Source organism: Gobius niger (assembly GCF_951799975.1).
Source record: "Gobius niger genome assembly, chromosome: 7".
NCBI classification, from domain to species: Eukaryota; Metazoa; Chordata; class Actinopteri; order Gobiiformes; family Gobiidae; genus Gobius; species Gobius niger.
Window position 1 is genome coordinate 13,129,244 of NC_136858.1, and position 27,635 is coordinate 13,156,878.

A 27,635-nucleotide genomic window follows, 5' to 3' on the forward strand; every position below is an offset into this window, starting at 1 on the left:
ACTATTGGAGATTATAAAAGTTAAAATACTGGAGTTTTTATTCACATTAAAACACTTGAACACCACAGTGTGTTAGATGTATTTACCAGCAGTAACTAAGCAGCTAACAGAGTTGTTCCACGGCTATTTTCTCCACTTTTTATACTGTTTTTAGCTAACGTTAGTCAATGGAAATGTATGCTAACAGCTGCAAAGATGGCGGATCTCATTGGTAATTGTGGAATTTCCCGAACTCTATAGAATCACAAAGAAGAAGCTAACAGGCTAATGGGCAAAGCTAGCTGCGGGCTAGCTGCTTAAAACAGTATTTAAAGCCAAGTTTGAGTGAAAAAAATGTTTCCATTTTGTAATTGGAAGTACAATATCCCTCAGTCCCTTTGCCTTTTCTGTCAGTGTAGTATTTACTCTCAAGACAATTAATAAGTGAAAAAATCATAACATGCTACGACACTTGCAGTTGCGCCTTGAGGGGCAAGAGCTACTTAATACTACTTTAACTTAATGTTAGCAATATTTCCATTGTCTGGAGAGGCTTAGCATAATTAGCCTAGGCCTATAGCTACATCAGCCACATTTAACTCCTATTCACAATTATTTTTGGAAAACCAAATTGCAGAATTGCAATTTCAATTACACTTCGTATTTTAAATTTCAGATTTCATTCACAAACCTCCAAACTGTTTTCAAATGTTAGACGACATGTACTACTGAGGTCTATTTGGGATAGCAAGTTTCACAGGGCTCCATGGAGATAGAATATTTAATACAACAACCATTCTCTGATTTGCTAAATGTGACGATTAAAATTGCATTTTAGATCCTATTGGGATTAATTTTCCAGTCCAAATTTCCTCTTGTATCCCTAACTATTTGCATACAACCCCACTCCTTTTGCCTTCCCTTGTAAACAGTGTGCACAATGAGACCCGTCACCCAAAAAGGAAAAAAAAAAAAAGAAAAAATAAGGAGCCTGGAATTCACTCAACGGAGAGGGAATCGTGTCAGAGAAAAGTCAATTATGGCTCTGATGGCGGGAATTAATGGAGCGATGCGTTACTCAGCTCCAGTAGGAGGAAGGCAGACGAACATGAGAGCGAGAGGGAAAAAAAAAAAAAGGGAGGGAAAAAAATAAAAAGGAGTGGACTATTTAATTGCATTTCCACAAATAGTCATTTCGCGACACACTCTCGGGACACCGCTAAGCGACGACGCGGCCCCCCAATAATATCGCCAACTCAAATACTTGCTTTGAAGAAAAAAGGGGGGCCTTGGTGGCTTGGTTTGCTCGGGATATCAAATAAGCTGACAGTCACTACACTGGTCGGCCGGCGCTAAATCGAATTAATAAAGCTCTTAAACACGCCACAACATAACACGATCTTAACAGCCACCACTCTCTCTCTCTCTCTCTTTTCACACTCTCCTTTTTTTTTTTTTTTCTTCATCCTCCCCACCCGCCCCACCTCGCTCCTTTCCGCTTCACGGCTTTCATAAATATAGCTAGCTTACAGCCTAGGAGTGCTCGCCCTCGAGGTATATACCAGCCTGTTTATTATGATTATTATTTTTCTTAAGCCCGGGTGCATATTTTAAAATGGCAAATAATATGCGATTTGCGCGAGCATACAGGATCGCTCTCGCGGCGGCTGGTTGCGAGCAGTCCGAGATGGCCCTCATGTCATTGATTCGGCGTGGTAAAGGTTGATTTGCCTTTCAAACTAGCCCCCCCTCCCCTTTTTTTTCTCCCTCCATTGGCTCCTCTGTCCTCGGTTATCTTATCAGGGGGGGGGACAGGGGCGAGATGAAAGGAGGACATGAGACGCCACAAAAGGACATTAGAATACCCCGCGGAGACAAAGCAAAACAGAACAAGCAGGCCGTTTGATAGCACTGTGGTCACTGTGGCCGCGACTGTGTGCGTATATGGGGGCTCGGGGTGGGGAGAGACAAGGGGGGGAGGAGGGAGAGGGACTAAGTGATAATTTTCAGATAGTACAAGGGTTAAATGGAGCTATATTGAAAGTGATTCAATGATGTAGAAGAAGGAGGAGGAGAAGAAGAAGAAGAACTTTATGTGTATAGCGCCTTTCACAGACATTGGCAACAAAGCGCTTTGCATGAGACATTAAGACATTAGAACAGGGGTAGGCAACATCAGACCCAGGGGCCAAATCCGGATCTCCAGTACAGAACCTCTGGCCCCCAACATGATTTTGAGAAATATTATTATGCAAATAAAATATCAAATACCTGTTAAAGTGGTCTAAAAATGTGAGAAATAGTGTCAGTATTTTAAAAATGTCCTGTCAGAACATCACGCTTGATCATATAATGTTAAACAGTGATTCTCTACTAGTGGGTCGGGATCCAAAAGTGGGTCACGGAACCAATTTCAGTGGGTCTCGAGTCTGTAGGGAACTTTGATTCAGTATTTTCCTGCATGGGTTGTTTTGATCATAATTTCACTCTTAAAGGGATATCTACTTCTTGTTCAACAAAAACTTGTGTGGAAAATACAATATTTTATACGATATATGACAAATTACAGTTTTATTTGGGTTCTCAGCTTGTCATCCGAGGGTAATGGCGGGTCCCAAAGCCCTGCCACTTGGGGACCACTGATGTAAAACATTGGCATTTCCAGAAAATAGTTCTTTACTTTAGGCTACAATGTTGAGGTTCGGCCCTTGGGTGTTTTGGCAATGATGAAAATCGGCCCTCCACGACGCAAACTTGCCTACCCCTGCATTAGAAGGTTCAGATCATGCGCATGAAGGGGGTTCTCTTTGCTTATGGGCAAGAAAACACACTACAACAACTAGTACTGCTTCTAAATAAACTAAACATAAAACACCACATTTCTCCAGTGCAGTAACTTGATATTGCACTACAAATACATAGCTACATGAATCATCATAATACATTTTCGTGTCAAACTTAAATATAACTATTTTTGCTCATTTGGGCTTAATACTTTAATACTTTAAGTGTCATATTTATTGTATATTTGATTTGTTTTACATTAAAGTTTGTTTCGTATCTTGGGTATATCCCTCTTTCAAACAATCTATCTCTAACTTTAGCAGTTAACAGTATTTTTTGTTTCAAACCACGAAAAGCTACCTAAACCAAGCAAACGCACATCCCCTTTAAGCACTGAGAACATGCTCTATGGCACCGCGAATCTATAAGTTGTGCTATAACGAGGCAAACATTCGATAAGCCGGCATATAGAGGACAATCCTACAGCTTTCCCGTATATAGATCTGATTTGCGGCCAACACCAGGAATGGGGATTGTCTTGTTGTTTTTATCTGTTCACACTGCGGTGTTAAAACCCAGTCGACGAACTCGGCTGGTGATAGCGGGCATACCTGCTGAGCTCCCCTCCGCGCGTGTGAGAAAATGAAGCGCGCACACACACACACACACACGCTTTTATAATACACACGGATACATATACACACGGATACATCTGACAGCCGGGCTTCACACTCCACTGACACCCTCACTGTCAAAAGGAGCGCTCTGATTTATTACAGCCTGCCGCGTGATATATGTCAAACATGAAGGTCCTAATGGTGAATTTTCAAAAATAAGTGATTTACTGTTATTTCCGTCCAAAGGCTGAGTCAGTAGAGCATAAATCTCGATATAGATTTTATAGGTCATTGTGTTGACGCTGTTGAAAAGTGCGGGGGGGAAATTGCTGCACTTTTAGTAAAAATGGCGGCTTTGATTTTGAAGTATCGCTAACTTTTATGACCCAAAAAAAATGGCAAATTGGTTTAAAGTTAACTAAAAAATCTGAAGGTTTTCACAAAAGGGTTTTAAAAGTTTAAGATTTTTTATTTTTTTTTTCAGTAAAGAGGTTGACACAATTAATACAACTATTGGTCTTTGAGGCTGTAAACACCAAACCAATTAGTTGCAAAGGCCAACAATACAATTACATTAGAAGTTGTAGTAACAGTAGTTGGTCTAACTTCTTAATTTTGAGTGACTTTTTTCAATTGCATGACAAGAATTGGCTTTTTGAGTAACTAACAATAACTGAATACCGTGACTGAACTCACAATATCTATATAAATAGGGCTCAATATATATGTAAATCGAACTGCATTAATGGGCTAATTAATGTACTAATTAATACATCGATGCTCCTGTTGTTTTCACGCAGCATCTTTGATGTGCACAATTACATTATTTTGTCCTACTCTTGCTGCTATGACAATACATGAAGACACCGCCGCAGTGAATGACAAACACACAGTATTGATCGAGCATGCCTGTTCTCAGATCAGCTGATACCTCATAATTAACGACTCCATTTTGCGCTGTACTATTGACAACAATTGACTTCCATACATCAACACTGCTATGCCTAAGCTAGCGCAGCTCCCAGTCCTAAACACATTCCCCCAAAAAACCCAAACAAATCCTTTGTTGAAATGTTCCTTTAGCAAAAAAAAAAGCATGTGACAAAAACGGTGCGAGAAGTAAGAAAAAACTCATTCCGCCGCAAATGTTCCACGTAGCTAAAGTCAATACATTTTAGCACTGACACATTCACCCCCCCTTTCTTCTTCTTAACCACCCCCCAGACCCAATTGCACTCCCCTATTCCATTCTCTCCATGGATCTATTTCGCGGTGCAAGTCAGGTTCATCCTCTGGCTTCAGCCATTGAAAAAAGGTCAAGCAGCCTCGCAGAATGGCAATAACGCCCCTGAAATGGTACCATCAGTGGAACATGATTGATCAATTGAATTCCACAGCACAGAAAAATGTGGGATTAAGTAGAGTATTATACGCACAATGAGTTGAGGCATGATGTTCATTCCAAGTTCATTTCGCCTCCCTCCTCTGCCGCCGGATCAGGCAATCAATAGCGGCCTTGCATATCATATATCACCGCCGGCTCGCCCAGGAGAGAACATAATCTGCTGCAAATTTAGAATGACAGATTTGTACGGCTACGAGCTAAAGCCCTCATCCGCTGTCGGCGCGGTTAACGGGAGCAAGGGAACGGGGGGGAAAGGGAGGGGTGTCCGGGGTAGGTGTAAGGGACACTTTAAAGGGTGGCAGGGGTTTTTCTGAGGGAGTCTTTGTAGGACAGTGGAAGAGCAATGCTAGAGGCAGGTTAGCATAAAGTGTTAGCAAAACGGTTAGCCACTCTTTGAGGCTGTGAAAATGATGTTTGTACAGTAGGTCTGTATGTATTCATCCGACTTGCTTAGTTTGCATGATCTTGTTTCCCTCTCTCAGCAAATCAGAAAAAGATAAATTGTTCAATAGAGTAACATTTATTAGCAATATGGAATTTACATTGATTTTAGCAGTATTATTATGTAATTTTTTTGGGAAAGAAAACTACATTGGAATACATAGGGCTTGTGCAATTACAATCACACTCATGTTTCATTGTTTATTCGTTTTGGAAAAATAATAACTGAGTAATTGCTATCATTATCATTATTTTTCCCACTATTAGCGGCCCTGGCAATACACCAGTGAGCTCTGAGCATGGAATGTTTCACAGCAACATGATGCTAACTTCCTAGAGCAACGACTGTTTCCTGTCATGTTTTATTCCTATGGAGTGTTAGCTGTGCCTCGCTTCAATACATTTAAACAGTATGTGGCACAAAACAAGCAGGTGTTGGATATTTACTTCACCACATATTAAACACTTTACTCAATATGTAAATAATTCACCAGAGGAGACTTCCATGTTTATAGCTAGCTGTAGTTAAGTTGACCAGATTTTCCACCTTTAAAACAGGGACACAATTTGGGAATATGCCGCAGGGGTTCAAAATCTTGTCAGTCTTGTCTGTCACGCTGAATGGTAAAACTGTTGACATCTCATGGCATGCACCTGCATTGAGGAGATGCTAGACTTGAGATTTTTAATTGGTTTATACTTAATTGATGTTCACATGGGCCAAAAACATTCATTTTCTTTTGAAGACAGTAAAACTGGGGCAAATCAATGGTTCTGGAGAAATCTATCGGGACATGGGGCAACGGACTCAAAACTGGGACGGTCCCGGGTAAACTGGGACATCTGGTCACCCTAGTCTAAGTCTTTTAGCTTTGAAGCTAAAGGCTAAAACATTTGGTGCACAGAGCCTATTGCTATGTAAAACTGCAGCTGACCAAGGCCACTTGACTTGATACAACACTGAACCATAGAACAAAAAAACAGTCCCTATCATATATTTGTAAGCCCTAAAATAAAAGTACATTGTAGGCCTTATATGTTCCTCTGAAGTTGACCTCAAGCATTGAGTTGTACATACAAATATATCACTGACACTTCCAATTGTACATGAAACCTACCCTTTAGTTTCTTTTTGTGTAGCCTATATCATTAAAGGTATTCCTCGTTGTTGTAAAAAAAAGAAAAAACGTGGATGTAAAGAGAGATTGTACCATGTCCCTGGTACACTTTCCCAGCGAGCCAGGCAGCACCGGTGCTTTCACTTGCAGGCTGGAGCTGATAGGGTCACGGATCCACCGCGCACCGCAGACAGTGGCTCATTTGTTTATATAGAGTGTGAGCGAGTGAGGGAATGCATACGTTTGCCCCTTGATGCCCCTTCCTCATAGGGTTCTTAGTAGCATCCCCCCCGTACACTCTGTTCTGTCCCCCTCGCCGCAGACAGCCAATATGGTAGAGGGGGGGTGGAGATGGAGGGCCAACGGGAAGGGTAATATACGGAGCAGGAAATGGTACAGTTAAATAATGGCGCTCCGCTGGCAGAATGAGAGCCTTCTCGAGCGCAATCGCCGGGCCCCGCTTTACCCTCCTTTTTTTTTTTTACAAGTATATATCTACCGCCGAGGTAATCCATCAATTACCATAGGCCTATCACATGATGAGGGGGCTGATGGCGGGCAGCGAGGAGAGGTGCATCATGGGAGTGCTACAGCGGGAGACACTTGAGATGAAAAGACAGAGAAGCCGCTCATTCCCGGTGAATTTACTGCAGGCTACGGTGCTGGTGTTGTCGCGGCGGCTTTAAAAAATGGCTGCCACTTTAGGCTAAGGGACCATTACGGAAGTCGACTTTTAATTACAAGTTAACTTAAAATGATGAACGACTCTTGCTAAAATTAGTACTGGGTGGCACGATGTTGCGAGCGTTGGTTCTTCTATTTGGTTGGAATGGTAAATACAGCACGCCCTCAAGTGTTTCCTTCATTTAAGAAAAAAAACAAAAAGGACTTAAAGTAGCCATCTGTTCGAAGTTGCTTTTGAATTGAAAACGTTTTGCCTTTCATCAAAAAAAAAAAATCCTCAATTCAGGTTCATTCTTGTTTCCAAGTAGGCCTTTTAACAAGGTGAGAGTAGGTTTTAGAGTTAACCAGGTGGAACGGAAATGAGGAAGCTCTTCAGATGACAGCTGGAAGGTCTTCAATTCAAAACAACTCAGGACAGATGACCTGAAAACCCTTTATACATAGCATTGTTAATAATTCATGGTGGCCTTTAGGCTGCAAAAGTTTACTTAGTCAAGAAAAAATATGCCTCTTCCCCTCTAACTTGCAAATCGGTGTATATTCCAATATCTACTCGGATGACGTACATGGATAAGAGTCTTACCATGCTATTGACACAATCCACTTACCTGTATCTTCAAGGTTCTCTTTGTGTATACAGAAATCTAGACAACATTTCAGATTACCTTTCTATAAAACATACAATTGTGATATAAAATCTGTTGTTAATGTGAAGTGTGACCAAAAAAAAGTTAACTACTGTCTTTCCCCTGATCTTTTCATTCTCCATTTCCTATCATCTGAAATATCAATAATGACTTCAATAATTACAACCCCGTTATACGTGTATCATCAGTTGGACTTGCCTTCTATTCCTAAAAGTTAAAGTATTCATCTAAATCAATCTTGAGACCTTATTATAAAGTCGAAAAGGTCACTCTTCCCTCTAAATTTGCACATTTGGTTAAACTGCAAGACTCCTATCAACTGTCTGGCTCCGTGCCCTAAAATGTTCACTTTTCTCACCTCTCCTCCATTCCCCCTTCCTCCCTCCCTCCATCCTTCCTTGCCTCCTCGGTTGCTTCCTTCCTTTCCTCCCTTCCTTCCTTCCCTAGATGGCTCGGATGGCTCGGGTCCAGGCAGCGACTCGCAGGGCAGCGTGGAGAGCCTAAGGAAGCACCTGAGAGCGGACGCCTTCACTCAGCAGCAGCTGGAGGCCCTCGACCGGGTCTTCGAGCGGCCATCTTACCCCGACGTCTTCCCCACTTCGGAGCACATCAAGCCCGAGCAGGTACGGCACCGACTCCTTACCTGTTCGCCAAGTCCTTGCAATTGAAGTGGAACTTATTTTCAAGGTCGCAGTAACAGTTCATGTTTCTGTCGAACTGGGACTGAAGTTCTGAATCGCAAATACGATATTTATTTCAACTTTGATCAACTGGGAAAGTGTTTACGTCTGTTAAAATGACTGGGGCTGAGTTCTTTTGACCCTTCAGTTGTAGAGGTTAAATCAAAGCTTGGGAAAATACCGTACTTTATCTTTTCCTATCATGGCTTCTCATATTAGTGCGATGGTGGTTCTTGAAGCCACATCAGTTAGAACCTTTGATCCAAATTACAAGACCAAACACTTTCTGGCACCTGCACGGAACATCTTACCCCTTGTCCATCGAATGTCCATCGAATGTCCATCGAATGTCCATCGAATGTCCATCGAATTTTCCAATGCAATGTGTAAATGACCTTACATGCTAATATGTTAACCACACAAAGCCAGCAAGTTATTAAAAGAAAAGGTTGACAATACCATTATATTACAAAACAGTTCAAATCAAAAGGGCATATAAGCTATTAGCGTACAGAAAGGTGCTAGAAAAAACGAGACCCGCTAATGTGTCTAGTGTAGTGGAGTGGGACATACGATGAAACACAATGCAATGAACTCGAGGGTAAATTGGACTGGATGCAAAGTAGAGCAAACGTCCTCACATCCATCAGCATTGGCGTCCTGATAGAAGCCCGCTCTTTAAATGATTGATGCGTGATAGCAACTTATCAGAAACAGATAAAACACATGCGAGTTCATCTCCCCGGTCCCCTGCACCAGCTCCGAGCCTACAAGCCCCTGCAGCGGATAACCTTTATTTACATTCATTAGACTGTTAAACAACAAGAGACTATTAATTCTTCCATTGAAACCCTACGTGGGTGCCGGTGGAGCCTTAGCTGTGGCCTAATTGAGTTCATTTTCATCTCTGCGCGATCGCGGCGAATTACAGCGGCGATAAATCAGGGGGACAGCCCCTCAGCCTGCTATACAGCCCCTAATGCAGCTAATTACCAAAGTGATTTCTACGGCAAGATCAATACCAAAACGAATTGGAAATGACTTGCAATCACAAAGAGTGCAGGAGAAGGTATTAAAAAGGCAAGACGGAGGTGGGGGGAGGGGGAGAAAAATGGCGTCGGAATGGTCCAGAAAAATCAGTTTTAATTTAATGTAATATTAATCAGGCCCGCGTTTGCCCCGCGCGCCGCCTCTCCTCTCGCCGTTTCCAGCGCCCCCCTCCTTTTCTTAAACTGGTGAAAAGGTGGGATATTAGGCTATTAGGGGCTTGTCTGGTGTCTGCATCAAGGCATTAAAAAGCCATTTTGAAGAGGCCACGCTGAATAGGCCTCATCCCTCCCACACTTCTGGCAGCCATGTGGTCAGGTCATTCAGGCCCCAGTGTGCTGCGTCGCACTCGCCCACACCCCCCCGCCTCCCCAAACCCCTTCGCCCACTCCATCCCAGTCCCCGCGCTGAACCTGGCCCTGCCCACAAGCCCATCTGCATGACAAAAAGGCCGGCCCGGCGGAATAGAGAGGAACATCCAGCCTAGTGCCAGGGAACAGTTGTAAGCAGACAATTAGAGTTTATCTGGGATAGAGGCAGACAAGGCCGGGGTCAGCAGCCAAGCCCCCGGTGGGACAGCCCAGCGGCCCATTGAGACAAACAGATGCAGCCTGGCACAAACAGCGGGCGACACAGGCGCGCTCTAGAGGGGTCAAGAAGGCCCATCCCATTTGCAAACAGGATTCATCACATCTGCTAACAGCGCGTTGACCGCACATGAAAGAAGGGGCGACAATGGGCAGCCTTGTCGTGACCCCTTTTCAAGTTTGGAGTGCTTTGCAATGAACTCCCCAAACAGAAAGTACATACATGGATCTAGCTGGGGAATCTTATTGGTAAAAGATGTATATTTTCCTATTCTCCATTCTCCGTATTCTCCAGATTTAATAGGCTGCACTATTAGTGAAATCAAGCAAATCTTAACATTGCTGTAGTAGTCGCGATTTGAAAAGTATATCTGCAATCTTTAGGGGTTGTGTTCACTGAAATAAAATATATTAAACTTCCTTGTAAGTCTTGACAGTCTAGACCAGGGTCTAATTGTGTTCTTTTCATTGCTGAGCATGCTTTCAGACTCCAAAATCCATGAATACGTTAAAACAACAAAAGATAACAATGCCTTAAAAGGCCCAATATGTTAAATCTGATACTTCAAATAGATTATTCATATTGTATATTACATTCCATGCTTTAGTCAATCAATTGAAGAATAATCATATACAAATTATAATATACATATGTAAAAAAAAAATAAGTTGCTTTAATGAAACAAACATCCAAAAATTCGTACTACACATTTCCGCATCCCGGCATGATGGAATCCTCCAACAGAACCCATTACATTACAAAAACACTACTATACATAAGACTACATTTATGGATTTCTCCTGGCAGCACAAAGGTTGATTCGGAGGTTGTTCTCTGCTGTTGGAGAAAGCAAAAAAAAAAAAAAAAAAAAGCCACAGCACCACATGTCTCTCCTGTAACAAAGCCTTGAATGTCTTCTCCCTTGACTGGTCACAGGGATGACTGCAGTGGAGCACAAAGAACCAGCTGACACCCCGTCCTTTTCACGCCGCTCCCAATCCCTCTCTCATCCTCGCCGCTTTTCTTTGCCCCTTTTCTGCGCCACACAAGCCCTAGTAATGCATGCACACATCACAGGTCCGGGTAAAGCACAGGAAGCCCAGACAGACAAGGGGCCGGAATATTCAGCAGGAAGTACTTTGTAGACTGAATGGATCATAAACAGCTTTCCGAGAGTCGCAAGGGGCGCGGGCCTATAGAACCGCTTTATCCATAGTCTGGAAAATTGCGCGCCAGACAATGAGGGAAATTGTAAGATAATGGTGGGTTGGTGGTCAAGTATTGGTTCATTTACACGCCCAAAAGCTCAGATTTTGTTCGAGTTGTAGGAGTAAACCAGTACGGAATCTTCTCGAATAACTTTTCTAAACTTTATAACTTCAGTTTAACAGTTTCAGTGTTTCGAAGTAAATTTTGCCAGAAGATCGCGAAGTTTCCCAGTAGTTAATTTCATTTTTATTCATTCTTTTCTAGCTTCCTTTAAGCCACCATGTTTGCTTTGATACAGATGGACTGCATTTCTCGGATTGGATACCCATCCTCATCTGAACTTAGCTTGATACTAAGGTTTCAGTCATTGACGTTGTTTTGACGCAACAATCCCTGTCCTGGCCAGGAGGGGGAGTAAAGAGTTTGCAAATATTTAGGTGAAAACAGCATAGCAAACAAAAACGAAAAAAAAAAAAAAAAAAAAAATAGAGAAGTGCTTCTTGCTGGCTTACTGTGTGTTTGACATACAACTCTTGAAGTCCTGTCTTACCCTACTGACACATATCCGACTACCTTGTCTTGTACAGGCCAACGAGTACTCCCTGCCCTCTCTGAACGCCGGGCTGGAGGACGTGAAGCCCAACCTCGCCACCAGCGCCAGCTCCGAACTGGCCTCCAGCGTGTCCCAGAGCTACTCCGTGGTGACAGGTACAAGCCCCTTCGCAACCCACGCACTCCAAACACACAGGCGCACAGCAGGGGGAGGTTATGGACGTCTGCAGCCGAGTGGAGAGGCCGTAACATATGCCTGCACTGTGGCGCCCCTTCCAAAGACTGCTTCCTTTTCTTATATATTCTTAGATCTTAAAAAGTATAGGGAATTCTACTGTGGAACTGTGCGTTTTCGGACTGTAGAATGGGATGAGAGAGCCGGTACTCCAACGTGAACCAATTATATGACTGAAGTACAAGTGTATGTGTAGGTTTCTTCTCTGGTTTTTGCCAACATCAAAAAACATGTTGAGTAACGGAAATGATGCTTTGAAATGAGAGTGGGACTTTCCAAGTCAAACAAATAAATGAATAAATATTGGGCGGTATGGCATGTTGATGTTACGCACGTATTGAAAACTCGCCACTTCCACATGGCACTGCATACATTTACAGTTACTGCATGTGTTGTGTTAGTCACAACTACGAAATGGGACAGAGAACTGTGTTTGCAAAAAGTGGATCGCAATTTTGGGGATTATGAGAACTCGCTTTATACTTAAGGATTTGAATACATGTTCTTGGTCGGTTACGCTTGCATATATCGCCTATTGCCATTGGCTATTTGTCAACATCGTTTCCTTGACATCACGAAATTCTGCAGAGATATACAGAACAGACCCCACAAGGCAATATTATAAACACAATATATCACTCAGATTTTCACCTTTTCTTTTTGCTAACAGCCTAATGTCCGCCGTTCATGAAGGCCAATTATTTTTATGGTGTACACATTAGGAACCCTGGTGAAAAAGGACCTCAGAATGACCAATCTAATCGCAAAAAAAAAAAAAGTTAAAGTTAGCTTTTACGTATTTTTTTTCACCCATTGGCTTTCTTTCAAATCCCAAAAGACACATCAAAACACGGGCCGACCAAATGAAAAGCTCTTCCCGAGTCACTTTGTGTTTATTTCTGAGGGGGACCCGGGGAAAAAAGGGCCGTATATCATGAGAGCCCATTAAGTCCTACGGGCCTCCTCCACACGCGGCAACGGCCAGCTCCTAACTGGCTATTGTGTTAGTCCGAATTGGCCCGCTAACAGATTGACTGGGAGCACTTCTCGTAAGCGACAGCTGCTGTTCTCGCCGTGACACCGCGTTGTCATCAAAGCCTATGATAGTCCGCTGATTGACACGGGCTTGCAATAGCGCGCTGTCTGGCCCCGGCTGCCTCAAGCTGGGGGAGAGAAAAAAAAAAGAAAAAAAAAGAGTGAAATTCGACTTTTAGGTCCAACTTATGAAATGGCGTTCCGAAGCAGGTGCGGAGTGTTGGATATCGCAAAGTGTCTGTCTCTTTTTTTTCTTTTTTTTTTGCGCTGTCATGCCTGATGCCTTGTCTTGGTAATTGAAATATTGCTTCATTGTAGCGGCCAGGACCTTCTTTTTCCCAGGGGAGGTTATAGGTTTGCTGGTGGTCACCGAATAATAATAAGCCAGGCTTTTAATAAAAAAAAAACCTCCCATAATTATGCACTAGATATCAAAGTCAATGAGACTACTATGCGCGCGTGAGAGAGGGGAGGAGGAGAGGAGCGTGATTGAAAAAGTGCAGTGGTCAAATGATCCCTATAGTTTAGCGCTATGGGAAAAGAAAGAGGTCCTTTTAACTGGGGGTGGGGGGGGAGGAGGGGTGGGGGTATGTGGGAGGTAGATTTGCCCCAGAAAGTTGGGCCTCAAGGAGAAGAAAGGTGTGTTTTTGTCTTTGACCGGGCCGGGGCTGCTCCTCTGAAAGCAGGTCTCGCTCCAGGGAGCACACTCATAGCAGGTGGCCTCCAACACAGCCACCTGGGGGCCGAGCAAGGGGGCCCACCCTCCTCAAGTGATACAACCAGGGGCCAAGGAAAGAACAAGGAGGTGCACGGGGTAAAGGTTTCTATCAGCAGATTATGACAACAAACTTTTGTGCAGGTATTCGGAATGGGAATTTTGAATTAGGCCGAGTGTGTAGGCCATAATAGGAGATTTTGCCACCCATGAAGGAGAACTGGATGCAAACAAGTTTTGGCCTTAATGGATTATGTATGCCAGTTTTGTTGTAATTTGACACTAAACAAGCTTGTTTTATTCATCTTAGTTAAGATGTAAGTGTAAAGCTTTTTCCCCCATAATAATTCTTGAATTCTGAATTCTTTAGTCATGTGACAAAATAGCCACCCATTGCCATACTGAATGTTGCTGATGTAAACAAATGTTACACAACTATACTATTCTTATACTGTACCTCCACAATGGCATTCACTGTCTTGCGATGTCATAGATCAGGGGTCGGCCAGTTTGTGTGGTGGGTGACCGATTTTCTACAAAACACCAAGGGCCAAACATCAGAATTGTAGCACCAGTGTTTTTTGTCATGTAAGCCAATGGGGTGTTTTGCCAGGAAATAAAAACAAAAAATTGACAGTGTTTTACCCATTTTTAAAATATCTTAACAGGAATTTGATCTTGGATTTGTGTGATAATATTTCCCAAAATCATCTTGGGGGACAGAGGTTCTATGCTTGAGGGCCGGATTTGGCCCCAGGGCCTGATGTTGCCTACCCCTGCCATAGATCAGAGGTTCTCCAGCTATGCTTCTTTATCGCTGGTGATACCTAGGTTTCTTAAGATGGTGCTCAGGGTCGTCTGCAATTTTGGACTTTCTTTGAGATATTCATATTTGCTATGGTCGATTGTATACCCTTTTGAGACCTGGTTTAGTCCTGATTTGATCTTGATCTAGGCCTGGTGGTACTTTGATGAAGTATTTGATGAAGTGGTACTTGGAAGGCCTTTTTTTTTTTACAAGGTGGTATGAAATGTTTGAGAATACTATTGCCAGATAACAGCTTCCTTTACAAAGTCTAGCACAACCCAATATAAATGCATATCATGTACCTAACCCTCACAGTATTATATTGAACTTGAGTATTCATTCTTTTTATTTGACATGCTATACATGGTATTATCAAAGTCCATGCAGGAAACCAAAGAGGGGTGAAAAAAAAGCACTCGTGTCATTCTAAAAGTGTCCAAGAATCATAAATTAAGCCGACGAAATCCCCCCACTAAACTTTTATGACCTCATTTGCTGTAGAATAACTCATAAGGAATTTCAATGTGGCACATAATAGGACTTTTCCACCATTAGACCAACCCTGTAAATAGGATTATGCGCCAAGTTCGTTGGGGGAAAAAAAAAAAAAACACACCAAATTATCTCCTTCACTTAGGCTGCCATCCAATTATCAATAAATTATGCTCTCATATCGAAGGGAGCAATGCGATCATATTCAGTCTCGAAATGTTTTCTGCTCCCAATTAAAATTCATACAGTTATTGATCTTGTTGATTTTTATGCCGGCAAATTTGCATAATCTATTAAAGAGGAATGATTAATGAAGCACTTCGCTTTCGAGGGCGCCGTAGCGGTGGCAATGTCGGATATGTTTGCGCGGCGGAGACACCGTTACCTAGGAACCGCGGGGTGGCAAAACTGGCACTTGAATGTAACAAAAGGAATTAGCAGGAGAAACTGGCGTTCACAAATGGCCGCCACCCTACAGCAAACATTAACCGCGCGGCGATAAAATACAGTAATGAAGGCGTTTAGTAAGAAGGCGATGTGCAATATTTCTTTATGCGTTACCATTTGTTTTACGCCCGAGAGAGGAGCGCGGGAAATGTAGCTTTCTAACGACATGCTAAAATGGGTCTATGTATGTTTTTAAAAAGGGGAAGAAGACGTTTTTGTGGCATTGGAATTAGCATCACTAATGTAGATGACAATGGACTAAGTGAGATACACGTGTCTATCAGGTTGAGAGTAAAGGGGTGGGACTAGGACAAGCTAACCCATCCCAGTGGTCTCTAGTTAGTCCGTCGGAGATCGTTGCTGTGTTGCTGATGAAGCTTCTTGATGAGCTTGATGAGAGGTGAAAGCACAGATGAGGCCTCAAGAACAATTTTGTTTTGAATTCTTAAGTGTTATGGAAATGGACCACATGTTTAATCTCTTTGGACCCCTAACTCGACTTTACTTTTCAGCCACATGTCAATTTTTATTCTTAGCGGTGAACTGGGTACTTCTACCTCTGTTACTGACCAACCCAACCCACTTACCCAGCTTTATCTCCTATTACATTGATCAGCACATCCCCAGGACAGCCACCGTTCCCGGCTATGCTCTACCAACATTAGCCCCGTGCCTTTGCGTTCTCTCCTGGGCCCTCCGCAGCCTCCTAACCCGCAGTGCCGGCTCGCTGTGAGGCCCGGTGACAAACGGCTTGTCTCAGCTCTGTTAGCGCCGGCAGCCTCCAGCTCGGAAATTAATGTTTATATCACCCCCCACAATAGCACACTAACCTTTGAGCACACATTTGATAATGAATAGCTTTAAACCTGCACATGAAGGGAAGGGGGGGGTTAGATGTAGCAGCGGTGGCAGCATTGTGAGATTTGAGCAATTTGGGCCCCGCAAATATTCTTTACCGTCTCGCAATGGTCTCGAGTGATTGTTCTTTTGTTCCTTTTCCCGTCGTAAGTGGTTATAAATTACCCCGGCCGACAATGCAGAAGGGGAAGAGGAAAGGTGGTGGGGGGGGTATAGAGAGTAAGAGACGGAGATTTAACCGGGCCACACTTGTAGCGAACGTCGATGTGTCCCTGCCAAGGTAAAACGAATTCCCGGGAGATTCCGGTGATGACTTTGCCCGAGCCGCGCAAGAGGAGACGGAGAAAAAGTTCGTAGTAAATTGAATGGCAGAGCCGCAAAATAACAACGACGTCGACTGTAGGTTGGCGGCGTAGTGTTTAAAAGCTTTATGGGCACTCGAAAGAGCGCTCGGTTATACCCAAAGATTAATAGTAAGCCCGTGTTTGTTAGTTTGAAATCCTTGTGTCCTAGAAACATGCCTGCAATGGCGCTCGGCAGTCAAAACCCATATACTTTTGTAAAATAAGTATGAAGTGTTTCAAAGAACTACGGAAGACGATCAGCTATGTGCTAACTCATGACCATGAACGGAAATCGATGTCTTTATTCCGTTAAACAACCAGACAATACAACATTGTACGTCTTCCTCCATCAAAAGTAAATGAAACCCAATAAAAGGTCTATTTTACGCTGTTGACATAGCGTATACGAAATAGGAGCTCTTGACTCCCCCTGCTGGCCAACGTACAATTAATTCATGACCAATTCTGTGGTTAACTGTTCTGAAGAGAGTAGATAGCGAAAAGTCCAGAGTAAATTGAAAAACAACGCTTCAAAGCAAGACAGCTCTGCCCAACAAGAGTTTACCAAGACTCCTCGGTGTACGCTTAGCGGCAAAATGCTCACTTGAGAAAAGCGTGATGTAGCTATATCCGCAGGCATCAGTCAGGAGGACGCAGTTGGTTTGCTAACAGTCCATTTCTATGCTTGATGGGATCTGCGGACATGGTATCCACGGCCGGAGACAGATGCTTTGAGAAGTCTATAGCGCCTTCCCTTCCACTCCTTTTCGCGAGATGTGTTTGCCGAAAGGAGGAGAGTCCCCAAGGACCTTGAAGTTTATCTTTCATCTCCATCATCAGGGCCCGGGCCGATCTGACAGGCTCCCCTTTTTAGCCGCCCGCGCTCCAGCCTTGCCAGCCGTCTCCGGGACAATAAGCAGCACCATGTCTGATTAGTTTCAGAGTTCACTGGGCTCGAACGCAGCGTTGGTATCGGTTGTTGTTGTTGTTTGTGTTGTTGTAGACACCGACCCTCCCCCACCCCCCCCCTCTCCATCGCGGTATGTTTGACAACGGTTGCTGCGGCGATGGGGAAACAGAGGCATACAGTATCCAGGCAGTCTCACGTAGAGAAGTTTAGGTCAATGTTTTAGAGACAAAAGAGGCTTGAGTTCAACTATGAAATGGTTTTTAGTATGGCAATTGAAATGGTTCAGTTGTTCAGTTGAATACATGTACAAGTCTCTCCAAAACTGTTGAGAAATACTGACTTGAACAAAGATTACATTGTTTTCACCGGCAGTTATTTTGCATTTTTTTGTCAGTTGATCATATACTCATGATTATTTTGTTTTCACCATAATGCATTTTGAGAACATTTAGTAAACCACACTGCCTGCTTCGACTGACTTATGACCCCTACGTCCCTTAGCAATTTCCACTGTCGCTTTGAAACTTGCATTGTTCAGCTGTGCCCGGTCAAAATGACAACCATGTTTGTGTAATTGCTATCTCTGTCTAAATCTGCATTAACATATCCCAGTGACAGAAACTTTGCAATCCCTTAGAACAGCACAGGTGCAGGTTTCTCTGGGAAAGCAGTCAGTATTTTATTTCATTTTTTTTGCTGCGCTGTGGCAGGAGGTCCATAGGGCTGACAGGAGCGCACCCCCTTCCTATAGAGCGGGCCTTATCTTAATGAGGAATCGCAACACACAGTGCTGTTGTAAAATAACAATGATGTGGGAAGCAGCTAATGAGGCTATCATGGTGTCGGGAAAGAGCCATCTCTCCCCAAAGGGCCCCGCGACCCCTCGTGCGCGGGGCCGCGCAGAGCTGGCATCGACTGCGCAGGTTGGACAGTTCAGAGAGGCTAAAATGAGATAAGCCAGCCCTCGGCAGCCGAATTAGGACAACTGCTCTACTGAGTCTGATGCCATCATTTCAGATGGAGGATCATAACTCTATGGGCAACTTTTTCAAGCCGTCATCTGTACTGGGGTGTTTGTGGGTGGGAAAGCTTAACTCCTTATGTAAGAGCATAAAAGTCCTCAGATAATCAGTTGAGTTGACGAAGCCTTTTGATTGTGAAGCAAAACGTCTTCAAAAATTCAAAAACAAACTGATGGATTGAACACTTTTTACCATCACTTTTTGTCTGTGTGCTTGAATAATGCTACCATTTTTAATAATAACCATTGTTCAATTGTTTTCTTACAGATAAGGCACTTTATCCAGTGCTTACAGAAGTGACCGTAAAAACCAAGTCACAGCATCAGCATTTAGTCAATCGTCCTTAATCTCGTTGACTCTTCAGCACATCACGATGCCATTGCGAACGCGCCCGCTTAGAACTGTGAAGTGTCTGCGGGACAATCGTTCGCCTGTTTGTGGGAGTGCTCTTGTTGTGCGAAAGCAGCCGTGAGATGATGTTGTTTGTTTTCCAAAACCTTGGGGAAATTCCTTATGCGTTTGAGCTTGATTGATCAGGCGCGATGTGTTGCTGCTACATTTCACCCGTGTACGTTTCCACTTATTCGAATGAGTTACTGCTCGCTGCATATGAGATTATTATTACAGGCTATGTAAATGAACAAATCAACTCTGTATCTCTCTTGAATGCATGCAATCAGCGTCGACACTGGCTTTGGTTAAGAGCAAAGGTGGGTAGGGTGTAGCTGAATTAGACAAGAGTAAGTTTGCTTTAAAGTATTTGTACTAGAACTAGACGGTTATCTGGTTCTGTACCTGAAGAAGTTGGATGGTTTGTTTTGTCCATCAGTTTATTGTTAAAGCAGACATTTGTGGGGGGGGAAAACCTAATTGTAATGCTTTTTTATTGGGTTGTGAACAAGCAGGCTAGTTGTTGCTAGCATGACCGTGTAATAGTAAAGCTCAACTTTGCTTCCTGAAAGTTGTGATTATAAATACAGTAAGTTGAGAAATAGTTTGGACTTCCCTTCTTGATTGTTTGTATAAAAGCCTGGTTGATGCTTTATAGTGACGTAATTTGACAAATCATTCTTTAAACTTACATTGCATTGTATGTGTAACCGTGACGCTTTTGCCTCTTTATTGTCACAGATTTACTCAAAATGGGAAATCGCCAGTGGTTTAGGCCTAAAATATTGAAAAAGATTACCAGTTCGTAAAAGGTTTTGCGTGATACTCTGAACAAATATAACTGATTACATCCCACTTCTTAGAATTCACAATGTCAACAACACTTGCTATAGCTGAGAGCGTGAATGCAGGAGCGTTAGAAGCACAAGTTTTCCAACTCCCTGAAAGATAGTCCAAACGCTTTCCCTTAATTTCACACCAAACGCCCGGGGCTGGCTTTAATTCATGTCACAAATCTGCAAAGCATTTGGTGCCCGTCCCCGGCTGATTTATTGCGCCGTGGTGTGTACTCAGCTCTGCGCCTGACGAATGTGCAAACTTTCCTTTTTTCTCTCCCGCTCTCTCTCTCGGTGGGAGATTTGTCAGCGTGCAGTCTCTCCCTCTTGACCGCTCGCTCCCATTCATCTCATCTCATCTGACTGAGTGAAAAGTGTGCATGTCTTCATCACCTTTTTCCCCTTTTTTTGTTTTCTCCTTTTGTTTTTTGCTCATTGCCGTGGACTTCCAGACCCTCACCCGTCCCGCGCGTCCTCGCTGTGTGTAATACGCGAGCCCCGCGAAGCGTCCTTTGCCCCCTACACCCCCTCCTCCTCCTCCTCCTCGCTGGGGGACTTGGCCCTAGCTGACGTCATGCCCCAGCAGTCCGGCCTGCGTGTAGATGCCCGTACTCCCAGCCGCTACCTGGGCCCCTGCTACAGCCAGTATGCCAGCCAGCCTTTCACAGCAGGTACAATCCCCAAAATAGGGACGCTAATTGATCATGTGCATGTGTGCAATGCTGTGATAGATTCACCAGAGATCGGGATTACTGGAATGTATAACAAAGGTGCAAGATGTGGGGGAAAGCGCAACTGAAATGGCAACACGCTTCACCATTTATGATGCATTTACAAAGCATTCATAATCATTTGTTAATGTTATGTGTAGGGCAGTCACGATAATTACTATATCCACTTAGCGCTCAAGAAATGACTGATAAACTATAAATTTTTGGGCTCAATATTCATCGTCTGTACATTTATTATCATTTTTGTCACATTTTTCTAATGTAAAACTTTATTTTTGACCATAAGTACGTTGTGTTTCATTGTATCTCATCTTTATAGTGGGATGTTTTAGGATGAAGTGCTTTTCAAACAGTAATTTTAAAGCTTTAGAGTTAGTTTCAATGGCATTAAAAGGTCTTTGATTATATTGTTTAACACAATATCGTCGTGGCTAAATATAGCGAACTTCAAATTCAATATCATGTTGTCATAGAAACACCATCCCAGTGTCTTGTGAAAGTTCGGTACGAGTCAGGGATGATTATTCACCATTTCTGAGCATATTCGTGGTAAAAATCTTATAAATGATTAATTAAGCATTAGCAATGCTTTAAAAATGCGGTAACGCTTTATATCAAGGTGTGCTCGTGAAGTATTAATAAAGTGTTAATAAACATCAGCAATGAATAGGTCATTAATAATATGTTTATAAAGATATTATTGCCTGATCATTATATTGTTATAAACTACCATGCTAATAGGCCATCAATAATACACATAACCCTAGTAAGGTTACTAATGCTTATTAATACTTAATGAGCACACCTTAATATAAAGCAATACCAAAAATGTGTCATTGTTTCGCAATATTTAATCATTTCCAAAAGAGAGTCCTTCCTGGTTTGCTGGAGTTGCAGTATAATGTATGCAAAACTATTTACGCGACTTCCCTTCTGCCGGCTATTAGCTTCATACAAAAAATGCCCCAGCTGGCTTGTCGTCTGGATCGCACAAATTAACACTAAACTTTAGCATTTCATTTTACCACCGCTCTCAACTCTTCACTCATTCATTTCCCACCACTTTTCCACCCTCTGAAAACTGCACTGTAAGACTCCCCGAGCACATGGGAACAGCGGCTGTAACAGTTAGTCATGTGTGTGTGTGTGTGTGTGTGTGTGTGTGTGTGTGTGTGTGTGTGTGTTTTTTTTGTCTTTGGGTCCGTCCAGTCCAGCCTCGTGACAGCCGGAGGTGTGTGTGTGGGTGCACCGTTTGGCTGTCCATATAGGGTCGCAGAGAGAAGTGTCCCGTCCTGGGTGCCCCCTTCGGTCCGGGCCGGGGCAGAGCTGTCAGTGTTAATTAGAGAGCTGAATGAGGAGCGCGGGGCACAGGGGTCCTCTCATAGTCCTGATGTTCCTGTCAGGGTGTAAGAATAGAACAGCGATTGTGACACAAGCGGTATGTGTAGCGCGAAAGGGGACTTTCTAAACCGCCTATAAACTAAATAGCGCTTTCAGGTGGCGTAGCAGTTGGCTGTAACACTTTGTAGACACTAAATTCACCGGCGGTACAGTATGTTAACTCCGAGGTCACCCATGCTATAGCCGAACTTAATTAGGCGTGGGAAGGAGACGTGGTGACTTTGCTAGCTTGCATTTTGAGAGTGCATCCTTCTTAGTTTCCCCTCTGTTTCTGTGTCTCCCCAGGTCGCGACATGGCCAGCACCACTTTACCCGGCTACCCTCCCCATGTGCCCCCCACAGGCCAAGGCAGCTACCCCACCTCCACGCTCGCCGGAATGGTCCCCGGTAGGTGTTCCCTTGATCTCTTTTTTTTTTCCTTTTTTTTTTTTACGACGCCATTAATTATCGCCTCACCACTTTCTCTTTATTTTTTTTGCTGTCATCAGAAAGTCCCTGTCGGTTAGAAATCTTAAGGTCGATAACCCCCCCCCCCCCTCAATGAGAGACACACCTGCTGCAAAAGCACGAAGTGAAGTTCAGGGCGGAAGGGAAGGGGAAAAAGTGGCGGCAACGGCGGCGGCTTCGTTATCCGTGCGGTTAGCGTGCGGTTAGGCGGACATTAGCCGAACTCGATAAGGCGATCACCGCAATCAGTGGCCGTGAGATAGGACAGTTCCTCTCAGTTACACTCCAGCTCCCAGCGCTTATTAGCCCGCCCGTGTCCGCATGTCCGCATATACGCGCACCGGCACACCAGCCTCCGTCAATAAACACTGGCTCTCGCTCGCGCGCGCACGCGGCCCCGGTCCGCACGCACGCGCCCACGCTCGCGCCTCCCCGGACACCCAGGGCCTGCCCGAGCGTATCTCTTTCCCCTCTACTTAACCCACAGTTCAGGTTCACGGCAAACAGTTAAGGGTCAAAACACAGAGGCGTGGAGGGCCTGTAAATATTTAAATCACTATCTCTCTCAGGGATGAGCTCCGGTTACACCAGGCGGCGAGGATGCTACAACTGCCGCTTGCCAATGTGTTGGAGATGTCACCCCTCAGCGAACCCCCCCCCCCCTTCCACACACACACACACACAAACACACACACACCAAAAAAAAAAAGAAAAACTCGAATCACGACGAGACACGGCACACTGACCTGTAATCGTAGCATGAAAAGGTGTTCACAAGGGGGCAGGCAGAGAGATAGCTTTTGTTCAAGGAGCTGACTGGAGACAAAAATTAAACCAATTAGCCGAGAAAAACAGTGCCTCGGTATTTACAGCGCAAGTGGATCAAGGAAGTGGACTCATAATTTCTTTAGTATATAGAACTGACGGTAGAATCATGGAAACTGCTGAAGAAAATATCAGTGCATTCCATAATAATCAACACAGATTTTAAAATGTAATTTACTGGACTCCACATAAAAAGAGTGATGCTTTTTGGCTGTATTGAATCTTCAGCTAACACAGTTGTTCCGTGACTCTTTTTTCTACTTAATTATATAGAGTTCGGGAATGTGATGTCATATCGCTAAGCATTATGGGATTAGCAGCAATTGGAAACTAATGGAGATTTTAAAAGTTAAAATACAGGAGTTATTGTTCACATTAAAACGCTTGGACACCACAGTGAGTTAGATGTAGCAGCTAACGGAGTTGTTCCACGACTATTTGCTCCACTTTTTATACTGTTTTTAGCTAATGTTAGTCAACGGAAATGTATGCTAACAGCTGCAAAGATGGCGGATCTCCATGGTAACTGTGGACTTTCCCGAACTCTATTGTTACTTCAAAGCTACTTTTACGCAACAAATTGTAGCTACTTGCGCTTCGATGAAGTCCGCCCTCGGGAGTCAGTTGCCGAGATCAAATTTCAACACGATAATGACGTGATGAAGAAAATGACGTGGGGTTTATTTTGCAACATTCGCCTAAATGTTCGCAGATCATGTTCAAAATGTGAAAATGAAAATGTATCTAAACTGTGACTCATCGAGTGCAAAAAGAAATATAGAGGGACTTTGGGGAGCTACATCTCGCTACTGGTTGGAGTTCCCTGCTCTAAAGTGGCAGATTTATATATATAGAAACATGCAATTTTCAGAAATCCAAACTGAGTAGCTTTTTTTGTGATTGTGTTCCTGTCCATAGAGAAATACAAATTATAATCAATTATTAAAAGAGTGTCTGACTAGAGAGACATGACTTACTTCCGCTTTATATAGTAGTGTTCTGCTTGATACATTTCAAAGTTAAATTGAATGTGGTTTTCTTATGAAACAGTTAAAATTACATTGTTAAAGGGATATTTCAGGATTCTTCACATAGGGCCTCATTACCTAGTTCTCCAGGGTGTTGCTGATTTCTTTATTTTAACCATTTTGCATTGAACTTATATTTGAGCAGCATCAGCTTTGTGGTGGTATAAGCTACGCAGCAGCGCAGTGATCTGCTAGAAACTAGTCCCTCAAAATGCGATCATTCATGTGATGCAAGGTCAGTTATAATCCAAAGATTATTCGATCGACACAGACATTTATATGGTTAGTCTGGCGTTATAAGTGATTTGCCTCAGGGTCAGACTGTTTTTAATGCAGGCCTGCTGATACCGTAGAAATGTGCTAGCCTTGCACTAGCCTAGCGCCACGAAACTCTTTAAATATAAGAACTGCATGAATTACAAAAAAAATCTCCAGAAATCAGCAACACTGGATAACTAGGAAATGAGGCCCTATGTCAAAAATCCTGCAATGTCCCTTTAAGGTAACCAACTATGCCCTTATGTATCAAGGCAAATAGTGCAATACTTTTTACTATATATTCCATGCATCTCTTATGGACAGATTTGACCTGTGCTGCTCTGGGTTTCACAACCGAAAACGCAACCCCCTAATCCCACAACAACCATTTAAAGTTCAATTTCAATCCACAATAAACTCACCGTTGTTATCCTTCCCCTGTATTTTTTTTTCTTTTTTACGCTACTGGCGCAAATACATTAAACATCTACCTAATTATGAGGACAGAGCTGATAGCAAACAGCCAGGCAGAACGCTAAGCAGCTCTTATCCGCTCCCGTTGGATTCCCTTTTCATCTCCTGTCCAACGACTTCGATTTACCGCGCGGCCCCCAAACACTGTTAAAGCAAAGGCCATTCTTCAGCGGGCCCATATAAAACCTGGCCTTTATAGTCTCGTAAAAGAATGAAACGTGTGGACCCACAGCACTGCACCCACCTGCCCCTCTTCCAAATGCGCACGGCGGCGGACAAAGAGGAGAGAATAAGAACGGGGAAGGGAAAAGATTTAAGCCAACCACCGATATCCGTGTCTGGAATTACGGAATTAACGTTGAGGTGGCAAGGTTGTTTAAAATGTTTTTTTATTTGTGTTTCTTTCAGGAGGAGACTTTTCCGGAAACCCGTACTCTCATCCGCAATACACCACATACAACGAAGCATGGCGGTTCAGCAATCCAGCGTTACTAAGTGAGTTCAAAATAAACTTTAAGCAACAAAATTAGCATTTGTAGACTATTGAGATTAAAGAGTAAATTTTGCTAAACTGCCAGTATGAAAGGCCTAAAAAAAAGTGTCTTTGGCTGTGTTGATACTTTGTCTGACCCCACGGATTCCAACGGCTCGCTCTTCTGTTAACTTCCAGGTTCCCCTTATTATTATAGTGCCGCATCCCGTGGCTCCGCCCCACCCACTGCTGCCACTGCCTACGACCGCCACTAGTTACCACGGCGACCAGCTCAAACTGCAGGGCCAAGGCTTGGGCCTCCATATTGTCCCCGTCTGAGCAACACTTGAGGTCAAAAGCGAGGCAGAGGAGCGGAACGCATGGTCGGACGCGGCGGTCATGTGACCCGGGAGGAGGAGGAAGAAGAAGAAGGAAAGGAGAAGCGGAGCAAGCGGGACACCTAATTCACACTTTGGGTCTAAAAATTAAAAGGTGAACTGCAAGTGGTCAGACCTCATCGCTTTCTCGAAGGCCCGAACATTTCCAAGAATGACTTTTAAGAGATTATATAAATATATATATTATAAAATATTAATTGAAGAAAAACAGTGTGAAGAATACCATGTGGAAAAATGTTGTGGGTTTTCTTTTTGTTTCTTTGTTGCTGTTGTTGTTGTTATTTTATTCATAGATCTTCACATTCCTGTACACAATTAAGCACAGGCAGTATCCGAAACCACTCCCTACTCACTACTGATGCTTGAAGGGTAGTTGTGCCACTTTGTAACAACAAGCACTTGCAAGTAAGTAGCAACAATCGCATCATATCAAATTAAGCAATTCCATGATTTCTCAAAAGGTGAAATTCTTTTAAAATGTTTTAGAATTTAAAAAGTCAGACAAAGAGCTTTAACTAACTTGAAAGAATAAGTTATTTGCTCATCAGCATAAGTAGCTAGTAAACATCAGCTTTACATTTAAAGCTAATGTTTGCTAGCTATTTACTAGCATACATAGCTAGTAAACATCAGCTTTACATTTAAAGCTAATGTATGCTAGCAATTAGCTTATGCTTATTCAAGTCCCTGCATTTACAATTCAAGTCTACAAACCTTAATTAAAAAACTTTGCTCTGCACTTTCTAAATAACTTTTACTTCAGCTAAAATAAACAGAAACACAAAATGTACAGGTTGTTCAAAGCTAACTTACCGTAGCTTGTTCAATGCTAACTTACTTGTTATCTCGTCTCAAATGTGTCACAGTAGGCCAATACGGTACACCGTGCAGCTATTGACATATCAGTGACTCCGGAGTGATTTCCAATACAGCCGTAGAAATAATTTTGTGCTCTAATGCGGGAGAAGTCCAAGGGAGATGGTTCCATAGCGCAAACTTGAACCAATGTTGTGGATCCCCAATGTAATAATGAATAAAGAGCTGAAGTCCACACTGGCAGGGCTGGCTATTGGCTACTCTGGTGCTTTGGCTACATCTGCATTCATTGTCCTACAACACGGCAGCAGCATACTCCCTGTGGCAAACAATCACATGTATAAAAAGAAATGTAAATCATTTGTCGAAAACCACTGTAGTTTTCCCAGAGTTTAAATTATTTTGTTCATGTAAAAAAAAAATGTCTCGACTGTTTCTACTCATTCCATCCATGCATGATTTGTTTGCACTATATCTTCTCTTTATTTCAGATACATTTGCGTTAGTACCTCTCGCTAAATTGGATACACAAACGTTGCATATGACTCGAATACAACTGGACCTTTCTCTCAGCGGTTATTAAAACTAGCAAAAAGAAATCAAATTCCTTCAGTCATACATACCACTAGATGCCTACACAGTTAAACAAGCTTCAACAATGGCCTTACGAACCCAATTTCTTGCCTGTTTAACGTTAGCATTTCCGTATTAGCCATTTCCCGTCGCAACACTTTCTCTTCCGTTTGCTATTTGTTTGTTTGTGAATGTACTTTTTACTACATTTGCCAAAGACTTAGTTTGATATTTAATATTTTATTTACAGTATATGTATGCATAAATAAAGCAGTATTAACTTTTTAAATGCGTAGTCAACCACTGAACTCCGAGAAGCAAACACTTTCCGACCGTAATGCTAGCTAGCGTCACTCACCGTACCATCCG

The 27,635-nt window shown here is 43.1% G+C and overlaps 1 protein-coding gene across 9 annotated transcripts in view; it reads left to right on the forward strand.

Moving 5' to 3' along the window:
• Positions 1-26,350, forward strand: part of pax2a (paired box 2a) — a 44,903-nt gene extending 18,553 nt beyond the window's left edge. For 8 of the 9 annotated variants that reach the window (XM_079559962.1, XM_079559963.1, XM_079559958.1 and 5 more), the window contains 5 exons: positions 8,123-8,298; positions 11,787-11,907; positions 22,261-22,362; positions 25,416-25,502; positions 25,678-26,350. In XM_079559962.1, the coding sequence (XP_079416088.1) occupies positions 8,123-8,298; positions 11,787-11,907; positions 22,261-22,362; positions 25,416-25,502; positions 25,678-25,754 (563 nt within the window). In that variant the 3' untranslated portion in view covers positions 25,755-26,350. The remainder of the gene's footprint in view (positions 1-8,122; positions 8,299-11,786; positions 11,908-22,260; positions 22,363-25,415; positions 25,503-25,677) is intronic. The other variant, XM_079559966.1, reaches the window with a different exon arrangement.
• The last annotated feature ends 1,285 nt before the right edge of the window (positions 26,351-27,635 follow it).